The sequence below is a fragment of the Schistocerca americana genome, chromosome X (assembly GCF_021461395.2).
Source record: "Schistocerca americana isolate TAMUIC-IGC-003095 chromosome X, iqSchAmer2.1, whole genome shotgun sequence".
Classification (NCBI taxonomy): Eukaryota; Metazoa; Arthropoda; class Insecta; order Orthoptera; family Acrididae; genus Schistocerca; species Schistocerca americana.
Genome location: NC_060130.1, coordinates 600,250,115 through 600,261,988, shown reverse-complemented (window position 1 = coordinate 600,261,988; position 11,874 = coordinate 600,250,115). Strand labels below are relative to the sequence as shown.

At 36.4% G+C, this 11,874-nt stretch overlaps 1 protein-coding gene across 4 annotated transcripts in view; it reads right to left on the bottom strand.

Annotated features, from left to right (window-relative positions):
* Positions 1-598: 598 nt before the first annotated feature.
* Positions 599-11,874, bottom strand: part of LOC124555142 (elongation of very long chain fatty acids protein AAEL008004-like) — a 913,230-nt gene continuing 901,954 nt past the window's right edge. For all 4 annotated transcript variants that reach the window (XM_047128953.1, XM_047128952.1, XM_047128955.1 and 1 more), the window contains 3 exons: positions 10,116-10,252; positions 3,726-3,905; positions 599-1,876 (listed from right to left, as the gene is read on the bottom strand). In XM_047128953.1, the coding sequence (XP_046984909.1) occupies positions 1,682-1,876; positions 3,726-3,905; positions 10,116-10,252 (512 nt within the window). In that variant the 3' untranslated portion in view covers positions 599-1,681. The remainder of the gene's footprint in view (positions 1,877-3,725; positions 3,906-10,115; positions 10,253-11,874) is intronic.

The window sequence follows — 11,874 nt, the reverse complement described above, 5'->3', positions numbered from 1 at the left end:
TCTATAAAACTTTGAAATAAATATATTTTAATGGGTAGTTTCAATAACATTTCACACATTATGGAACAATTTTTTGTCAGCAAAGTAAGAAAAGGAATTCATACCTCAAAAGCTACAGTGACAAAATTATGAAATTTGCTTATAAGTAATATGACTGCAAGTAACAAGTTTGATCGTGAATTTATTGAACACGGTAACAGTTTTATCTGCATTTTTGCATCTTTCCACATTTTATAATGAGACACAAGATAAAGACAATATTATGAACAGCCTGTTTCCAACAGGACTAAAATATATGATTGGTGGTACAAACAACTGTAAATAATGCTTTATTTTTTCAAAACTCTTTTGAACCTAAATTATGTACAAAAATATCTGTTCATATTTATGTACATACACACAGTTTTATACTCCCTTTTCTCTTTCTCTTTTCACATGTTCGGACAAAGATGCTCTCTCTCTCTCTCTCTCTCTCTCTCTCTCTCTCTCTCTCTCTCTTTCTCACACACACACACACACACACACACACACACACACACACACACACACACACACATATATATATATATATATATATATATATATATATATATATATATATATATATGACACACACAGACACACAATCATTGTCAACAACAAAATAATATTACGGATCATTTACCAAATACAAACTGGCAGAAAACCATTTTTCATTAGAATCAAATACTTTAGTGTAATCAACTAATTTTAATAAAACGTATGTGAAAACAGACCACAACAATCCATTTGTAGAAAACTTCATCAATACTGCAACAGTCTCTCTGATTAAACTGAACAGACATAATGACAATTATTGTCAAAATATGCTGAAAACAATATATAACATATCTGTAGGTGTTCTGTATAATTAAGTGTTTTAATATCACTTTAATGCTGCCAGTTATATGTAAAGCTTTCATTTAAACATTACAACAAGAAACACCTTCAAAGTTATTCTTGATATTCTTGGTCCCAGACAGTTAAAATCAGCAACAATATAGCATCCTTATATTATGATTACAACAATGCCTGTTGAAGGCTACTTTCGTTGTCTAAACATTGCTGACAATCAACTCTCAATGGGAAACTGCTCAATGGGCACTATGTTTTAAGTATTACATATAACATTTTCTGAAATGAGAATAAAAATTAAGTAACCTCCAGAGATTAAAAAAATTGAGATTTAAATGTAACATACAAAATGTAGGTATTCTAGGCTTCTAACTATGAGCTGTAAAAGACAAATATAGCAAAATGTAATGGACAATTTAAGTGCTCTTTATCTTTTATAATTTTTCTTCTTGAGGCACAATTAACACCACATTTTCAGCAAACAACATGTAAGGCAAGTGTTTCAAATGGCACTCATGCAACAAAGTCTGCTTTCTCTGTTCTGCTGAAAATATTTATTTTGAAACCCTGAGTAGGCACAACTGAGCAACAACAAGTGCTCATTGTCTTCGGCAATAACAGAACTAATAGTCACATGGTTCTTCTTTGCTCATTTCTCACACACGTTTTTCTGGAGCACTTTTATTGGAAGATTCCGCATGGCAGTAAGGAAGTTCACACAAGGGCAATAGGTGACTGAGGTTCCTTACATGCTGATTCTTCATGGACCTACTGTAGCTGTGAACCTAACCATTCCAAAAATGTTTTGTTATTTTCCTTTTTGTGCACGTTGCGTTAGCGATTGTTTTGCCGTTGACATATAACCATTGTTTACACCATTGGAATAACAGTTGGAATAAGCTTTTGAGTATTCATTTGCGTAATCAGATATCTGCTGGGCTTTTCCGTTAACTGCAATACCATTTGCACTGCTGTCTGTATTCTTCTTCTGATCATCAAGAGGCTAGAAAAAAAAATGATATATTGTTTCTGCACACACTCTACATAATACAGAAGCTATTGTTGTTGGAAACACTATAACTGTTCAGTAGGAGAAATATTGATATATCCATACTGCAGCATTAAATATACTAAAAGATGATTATCAATTATAGCTTCAGTATTGTTGCACACCATGATGAAGTAGACATGAAAACACTATGGTTCTAAGATACTATGTAAAGTTTGCAGCTGTTGTAATATTTTTTCAACAAACACACAAACAATTTCTAAAGAAAAGAAAACAGTTAAAAAACATTTTCAAAATGTTACAACTTTCACACACTTAATCATTGATGAAGCAGTACTCATTGCAAAAGATTTCTACAGAATGATTCATTTTTATTACTATTGGTTAATAACAGTCTTGGTTGCAATTTTAGTTTTTTTTAAAATATAAAAACTAAAATTGCAAGCAAGACTGTTATTAACCAATACTGTTAAGCACTGGTTTGTTGTTATGCCACATATGGACTGGAAGAATTCATTTTCATAATAATAACAAAATTTATTCATTTATGCTTTACTCAAGGTTACAATATTTAGGTGTTAGAAAGAAACATTAACACATTAAGCTAAAAATAGTTCTTTTCTGACAGAGTCTATATCAGAGAATTCCTTAAGATGATTTAATGAAGGGTTGAGCATTTCATAGCTTCTGTCTAATATCAACTGGTAACTGAACAAATACTAGGTGAAAGTTATCCTGATGTTCATTATTATGATAGGATACACCTCAATCACACAAAAGGCGTATAGTAACTTTCATAACATGGCGCATTAGTAAATAATTTGTACACAGGAGGAAGTCCTGAATTATTGATGGATGCTATAAAACAAAACTGTAATAGCAATTTTAATTTTTATACATTTTGATCATAATCAATCAAATGATACAGAATGGGAACTCTCTGAAGGCCATATTTGCAAATTATAAATGACTCTTGCTGTGGAAGGGTTCAAGATGTGTAGGTGCTAAGACAGAAGTTAAAAATAATTTCTAAAGTATATAATAGTTCCTACAGTTAGGAAAAATGTGAAAGTGATCTGATTGTTAAAACCATGGAGGAATCATGATATGGACATAAACTATGTTTCAGTTAAAGACAATAATAATTGAAAACAAAGTAATAGAATGCTTCCTCTTTTATATTTTTGGTAATGATATGCAAAATATCCCCTTTGGTAAGTAGTAATGTAATGTAACAAGAAAGAGGGGCCATAATGATAACTAATAGGGTGTTCATCCCGTTTTGCAATCAGTATAACCATTTCAATGAAGGTAACTATTTGTGATGTCTGTGACATATCTTTAGCATTCACAGTTATTATAAGGTACACAATGAGAACACTGTTTTAATGTTGATGACGGAGCAGTAAATGTGTCTGAATGAAAAATAAAGATTTGATTATAAAAGATTTTTTAAATTGTGGGGGTTTCTCCTTCTTTTTATGGTTTAATAAACTATTGTCAAATAGATCATCAGGATGAATCATTTATTAAGTTTTGTCAAAAAAATGATATGGGAGCTGCCACAGTCATGTGTAAGCAAAGATACAATTGTGATCATAAAATATAGGGTTCACTTCCGTATTACATAATTTTTGTCTGCCGGATCATTGAAGTAACTTTAATTAATTGAACTATGTTTTCATATTTGATCACATCACAATATTCCAGAAAAATGTTCACTGTTGATAATCCTGTCTAGTCTGCAATCTTCTTTATATTTTGTTTAATCCAAAGGATGTGAAACACATCGTAGCCTTTGGAAAGCTATAGCTGTAATTTGTTTTAGAAATTTCATACTAACCATGCAGGCTCCAGAATTTTCATCCTTGACTTTCTTAGTGTAGCTTGCTCTATAGAAATCAGAGAACAAGAAGAGGAACATTACACCATGCAGGCCTATCCAAACCATAAATGCCTTTGGATAATTGCAGTCTATGAACAATAACTGGAACTGATGTGCAAATATGAGTACAAACTGCACCTGAAACAAAATGAAAGAAACAATAAATAATAAATACTAACAGAGCTTTATGAACTTTTCTCTCTACATAAGTCTTAAATATGCAGGGTGATTATAATTAAAGTTAAACTTTCAAACCATTGTAGAAATAACACCACTGGTCAGAATGACGTCAAATTGCAACAGAATATTATTGGAGAAGGGGGAAAATGCCTAGCAGAAGAAAAATAAATAGTTACAAAATGTAGCAATAGATGGTGCTGTAAGCATCATAATTTAATAGTGGTTGACTACAAATGACAAAAGAATCATACAACAATGCCTAAGGTGTACATTTCACATTAAACAAACTGTACTACTCAGTGTGTATGGGTGTGCAAGTGTGATACTGTTAGTTATGTAAGCCGATCCACCACAGCAAGGTCATATCCCATCAGATGGGAAAAATCGGCTTTTAATTATCCTGAGGTCAAAAACCAACTAAAAAGCATCACTCACATTGGTTTTTAAGTGTCCTGAGTCCAAAAGCCGCATAAAAATCATCAATCACATTGGTTTTTAATTGCCCTGAGGCCAAAACCAGCATACAAAGCTTCAATCACGTTGGTTTCTAATTGTCCTGAGACCAAAAACCACATAAAAAGCATCAATCAAAATCAAATTGGATTATTAATTTCTGTGTGACTGGCGCAAAATATATTCAATATGCTGTGCACCATTTTCTGCAACAAGTTGAAACCAAGAAACAGCACATTCCACAACTGATCGAAGTGTTTCCACGCTCACGTTCGGAATGTGTTGTGCAGTGTATGCCTTCAATGCAGCTAAGTTTGCAATCGGAACACTGAACAGAACATCTTTCAGATAGCCCCACAACCAGAAGTCACATGGATTAAGATCAGGTGCCATCTTGCATAAAAATGATCCCATCCATACATCCACACTGTTGGAGAGCTGGAATGATGTGGTTGCACTAAAGACACTCATAGCGCTTATCAGTGATGGTACAGCTAACAGGACTGGAAGCACCTGTCTCTTCAAAAAAATATAGCCCTATGATAAATGATGCCATAAACCCACACCACACAGTGACCTTTTTAGGATGAAGTGGTACTAGTTGATTTGTGTGGGGATATTCTGTTGCCCATATTTGACAATTCTGTGTATTGACATATCCTTCCACAGCCAATCATTGTCCACTTCCATGCGAGCAAGAAATTCTAAAGCAAAAGTCTCTCTTGCTGGCAGGCCAACAGGAAGTAACTAGTGCACATGGGTAATTTTGAATGGATAGCAGAGAAGGATGCTTCGTGGGATTTTACACACTGTCCTCATGGGTATGTCCAATGTTTGGGCAATTCTCCATGCACTACACATTTGCACACCACCACTTGTCTCCTCCTGCCCTGCTGTGACCAATGCTTCCACTTATGTTGAATCAATTTGTTTCCTCCCTCTACCTGGTTGCACACCAAAAGAACCTGTCTTTCCAAATTTCTGAATCATTTCCTCCAGATCCACGGACCAATGCCTGTTTTTCAAACCCTTGAGTGTCTGTAACATCTGCAGAGCAACGTGTGCACAGTCATCATTCTTGCAATACAGCTTCACAAACAGAACGCGATCCTGCATTGAGACAGTCATGACGAATGACTCAGATGCAAAAGGAGGAAAAGCCTTGTACCTGGCATGTTTATATCAACTTCAATGGGTTTTGCACATGACAGCTGTTTTTATTTACATATTGTGACACATACAGCACCATCTATTCATCAATTTTCACACTATTTTTTTTCTTCTGCCATACGTTTTCCCCCTTCTAGGATAATACTCCATTGCAATTTGACATCATTCTGACCAGTGGTTTTATTTCGAAAGTGTTTTGAAAGTTTAACTTTAGTTATAATCACCCTGTACATCAACATGACAAACATCACAAGATATGTACCTATAACTTGATGAAGCACATAAGGACTACATGACATTAATTTAGCAATTACAAGCTGAGAGGGTGCCAGATGTGCCACAACTGTGAGATTTATACACAGTACGTATCACATTTAGTAGCGGTGACTTGGGGCGCCAAGGTGAGGGGGGTGCCAGGTGTACCCATGTGCAACATTTGTATACAGTGTATTTCACAGTCACTGATACAGATGAACATGTTTGAGGGAAAAGCAGGGAGGGGGATGGTGCCAAATGATAAGTAATTCATGTGGAAAAAATGTTCTCAGGCCAGCCCTGCTTATAAGAATGTGTTTGGACATTGATTATCCAATGAGCTGGTGCACTATTCTACTGCAGTAGCCAACCATTTAAAAGGTGTATAAAAAGGTTTAATAGGCTTCAAACAGTATATAATAGAAATTGCCTTTAACTTGCTTGTGGATAAAATGTCTGTGACCCCAGGCTGCATTATCATAAGGCACACCATGTACATGGCACCAACATCAGCGAGAATGGTATCTTATTAACAATTTATGCTCTCACCCCATTAATACCACTACTCAACTCAATTATGAACTCAGATATGCCAGAAACATGAACAGTGTGATATACTTACGTATTTGCAAACATCTACTATACAATTAGTGATATGATAGTGATGATTGGGAGAGTATTTGCTGTATTGTAGCATTAACAGAATGACTGTTATGGGTCTTACACACATATACCACATACGAGTTACTGAATGCCGATCTCATCATCATCATCATTATCTCAGCCTTTTCCCACATCATGTGGGGTCGGCATTGCTATGCTGGATCCTTCTCTTCCATCAATGCCTATCCTTCTTCTCCAAGCCATCCTTTCTCCCATAGGTCCCCTGCTACCTTGTCTTTTCATCTCAGCTTCGGTCTTCCTCTTCTCCTTGATTCTTCGATTTCTAGGTCTTCAACTCTTCTCCCCACGTAGTACTCCCCTCTTCTCTGCAAATGTCCACACCATCTTAGCCTACTTTCTTGGATCTGCTTCCCTATGGGCCCCACTTTCACTGTTCCCCTGATGTATTCATTCCTTAGTCTATCCTTTCATGTCACCCCACTAATCCACCTTAACATTCTCATTTCTGCCACTTCCATCTTTTTCTCTTGGGCTTTTGTAATTGGCCAAGTTTCTGCACTATACAGAACTGCAGGCCTCACCACAGACTTGTAAAGTTTTCCTTTCATTCTGCAGCTAACCTTCTTATCACACAGAACTCCTTCAGTTTCATCCAGTTCATCCACCCACTATTTATCTTGTACTGTATTTCGGCCTCCAGTCCTCCATCACTTTGCATGTAAGAGCCTAGATATTTAAATTTCTTGATCAGCATCAGTTGTTCTCCTTGCAGGTTAATGTATAGATCTTTGGTATCCTTTGTACACATATACTCTGTTTTCACCCTGCTAATTCTCATTCCCCTTTCCTCTAGAGCTTTTCTCCACTGTTCAAGCTTGTCTTGAAGTGCCTCCTGGGTGGGTTCACAGATTACAACATCATCGGCAAACATCATGCTCCAAGGTGCCTCTTCTTTCACATTTTTGACTAGTGCATCCATGAAAAGGTCAAAGAGATACAGGCTGAGAACAGATCCCTGGTGTCCTATTCTCACTGGAAATGCCTTTGTTGCACCTTCACTGCTCCTGACTTGTGTCATTGCACATTCATACATGTCTTCTACCACCCTGATATACTCTCTGGCAGGCAATTACTTCTCAGACATCTCCATATCTCTTGCCTTGGCACTCTGTCATATGCCTTGTCAAGATTGATGAAGGCCATATGCAGTCCAGCTTGTACTTCTCTGTACCTCTCCATCAGTTGCCTTAGTGCAAATATTGCATCGGTTGTTCCTCTTCCCAGCATAAATCCAAACTGTTCTTCTCATACTTCAGTTTCTAGATGCAACCTCTTCTCAGTTATCCTTTCCCAGATCTTCATTGTGGGGGACATAAGTTTTATCCCTCTATAATTGTCACAGTTTTGGATAACCCTTTCCCCTTATATATGGGAACCAGTTTACTGCTTCTCCACGCATGCGGCATTCTTTCTCTTTTCCAGATCTTCTGCATTAGATCCCTGAGAATATCAGTTCCCTGTTCTCCCAGACTTTTCTGTGCTTCTATTGGGATTTGGTCTGCCCCTAGACCTCTCTGTCCTAATGTAATCAAATATGAGACCTCTTAAATTGAATTTCAATGCAATTTCTGCATTAAGCCTGGCTTTGACTGTCAGTTATTGCTTGCCCTACAAAGCGGTTTCCATGAGTGGGCATGATATTTTGCAAAACACGCCAGTGACATGGAGGTTATGTGACCAGTTTGACACTAGTGAAGGCATCCAGTATCTTGCAGGTTTAAGGAGTGGAAGAATGGTGGCCATCCTGTCCAAGTTAAGTAACTTCTGCGTATGTTCTTACCTCTTGCTCTCCCCTCGCCTACATCTGCCCAACCCCAGTGGGGTTTAAGTAACCAACACCCATAATTAATAGCAGCTGTTTAAAAATCATATCTGATCAGTGAATCAGACTATTCAGTGACTGTTAATTGATTTTACAATTCTGTACTTTGTCCATATTGAATCACAGTGGGTTCACCGAGCGAGGTGGCGCAGTGGTTAGACACTGGACTCGCATTCGGGAGGACGACAGTTCAATCCCGCGTCCGGCCATCCTGATTTAGGTTTTCCGTGATTTCCCTAAATCGCTTCAGGCAAATGCCAGGATGGTTCCTTTCAAAGGGCACGGCCGGCTTCCTTCCCCGTCCTTCCCTAATCCGATGAGACCGATGACCTCGCTGTCTGGTCTCCTTCCCCAAACCAACCAACCAACAGTGGGTTCATAATTAATGCCAGCTGTTTATAAGTCATTTGCTGAAAATCTGATCAGAGAATTTTGGCCAAATGTAGCTGCTTATTCAGTGACTGTTAATTGTTTCTAAAATTTTGTATCCTGCTGTCTACTGAATGACAGTGGGTTCATAATTAATAGCAGCTGTTTAAATGTGTTTTGTTTAAAACATGAGCAGTGAATTTTGGCTAACTGTAGCTGCTTATTCAATGACTGTTAATCATTTCTACAAGTCTGTATTTTGCTGTCCACTGAATGACAGTGGGTTCATAATTAATAGCAGCTGTTTGAAAATCATTTGCTTATAATTTGATCAGTGAACTTTGGTTAACTTTCACTTTTTAAATTCTGTATTTTGCTGACTACTGAATGACAGTGAGTTCATTATTAATAACAGCTGTTTAAAAATCATTTGCTTAAGATCTGATTAGGGAATTTTGGTTAACTGTAACTTACTCTTCAGTGACCGTTAATTGTTTTTAAAATTCTGTACCTTTCCTGTCCACTGAGTTACAGTGGGTTCATATTAATGGCAGCTGTTCAAAGGCCATTTAGTTGACAAAAAAACTGTTCTGTGAATTTTATTAACAGTAGTTAATTGTTTTAAAATGCTGTACTTTTGGTGTATACTTAATGCTTGGTGGCTCGTAAGTAGTGGTAGCTGTTCAAAAGTAATTTTTCTAAAGTCTGCTCAGTCAATATTACTGTTAATTGTTTTTAAAACTCATTTGACTTTAATAAAGGCAAGTGATGTATTAAACATGATGAATGCTGAAGCAGTTATGTGGGAACCCCAGTCCTTCCATTAGGGTGACCCTATCACAGATCTTGCCATCTGAATTCCTAATTATCACTATTATCTGCTGCATGCATCTCACATTTTTCATTTTAAATCTTACTAGTATTTTTATAGCTATTAAAATGCACAATCACTAATTTACAGAACTATCTGTATGGGATTGGGAATCTGTATGGGGCTAGGAGAAATAATTTTATACTTTTTAATCCAATTTAAAATAAGTTTTATGTAAATAATTATCATGATTTATCATACAATTTTTACCTTATTTGTAGAGTTTGAATATTTAATGTTACACATTTAATGTGTTTTATAAGATATTCACATGTATTTTACAGTGACTGTATATGTCTGTATGAAATCATTGATGCTGAATTTCTTTCTGACAGGAAGTTCACAATCGCTTTGTTATCCTTCTTGTACTTTTCTTGATCTTTATCATTTTAGTGAAAAACATATTGTAAATGTTAGTTCAGTCTTTCCACTGTGAGTCATTTCATTAGGATCTAACTTATTACATTGCAGCAGAAGGGGACAGTAAGTTCTTCATGTATGTCTGTGTCAAATGACATGGATGTCAAATAAGACATCAGCTTACCATTTGCATTGTAGTTAGATACTTCTTCCACCAGATGTATTTCTGGTATTCTGGACCCATTGCAGATACCATGTAGTAGAAATACATTACGATGTGCACGAAAGTATTGAGCAAAGCAAAGAATGTGCTGTGACCACCTGAAACAATGTACCAAAATAATACATTACTGAGAAATGAAAAGGTGATTTTTGTTAAATGGAGTCAAGACTGAAAACATATTCCTAGAAACTATTATGGAAAAAATAAGTGGTATTTATTTTACAATCAGAGAGATGCTAGGCTCCCTGCATCAGTGCTTCAACTATACAAGTCATTCACTATTTATTGATATACACATTTATTGTCAAAATCAGGCTGAAGTATTCTGCATTTTATGTGCTGGACACAGTGCTGTAATTTGTTAAAATGTATATGGAAAATTAAGACAAAGTGAATATGCATCACATGTTTCTGAAAGCATAGGCTAAATTACTTTTTGTGTTATGATCCAAACAAATCACTCTAATATCCAAACACTCAAAAAACAACTCTCATGAGTTTCTCAAGTTTGCCAACAGACTTCAGACCTATTTTATATATTCAAAGCTCCTCTTTAAGCCTCCAGTCTCAGGTACGAAGATCGTAAAATCCAGAGAGCCTGCATGAATTAAAACTTACAGGATGTGTAGAATAGTGTTCAATGATATGTAATTATGACTGTAAAGAGGAGGTGTACAAAGTGGTGCTGCAGTTTCCTCTCTTGTGTGATAAAAATGTCAGTATTGTGCAGACAGTGAAAAGACATCAGACAATGAGAAAGTGCAAAATCAAGTCCTGTACGGCTCACTGATGTCACAGGGTATAATATCAGCAGAATGATTGATCTCTGGGAAATATGTTTATCATAGAATGGTTGTTGTGGATCATGCTGTTATAAATGTACTGTATGAGCAGAATCAATGGATAAAAGGTTATATCCAGTAGCACACATTAATTCATCATCAGATTCCCATTCTTCCTTCAGTTTACTGGTATTGAGATCCATGATGTAACACCTTGGTGAAAACTAGGAGTCTTGTGCAGCCTGAGGTGTTTCACCAACCTCGGTTTTGCTGCTACCCATATAAAATAATTTGTATGCAGAAAGGCTATAGCTTCTTATTTTTCATTTATCTTCTTCTTTGGCCCTACTAGTGAAAGGTATTCAACAGATCATGTGTAGTTTATAACTGTTACACTGCTAATTTTTGCTAGAATGAGGCCAGGGAAACTGACTCACAATTTCTCTAGGTGGGGTGATTATTTGTGCTACTTAGCATCCCATTTGAACCAAGGGCAACCATGCAATAGTTTATGTGTGTGGGGGGGGGGGGGGAGGAGGGGGTGAGACCTATTGGTATTAAGTATTTTTAAAATTGTCAAAGATGAATGGCCACTTTTAAGTAGCTACAAGAAAAGGTCCAGTTCCCACCATCTTAAGAACCTTTGTAATACCAACTTTTAAATCCTTTTCTTGAAAGAAAAACATCTGACTTCACTAAACTTTTTCCTTCATTTGAGAGCTGTGGGAAAAGGGGGGGGGGGCTGAGTGGCTGATAGAAGCACTTCGTTACAAATATTGGTCTCCATTTACATTCCATGATAAAGTGGGGAAATAGAAGTGTCATTTGTTCAAGTAATTCTCATACAACTACAGTACAACTGATGATACAGAGGTTGTCAGCTAATGACTATTTTGTTCCAACAGTTATCCACACTAATGGCACATACCTTACACTGT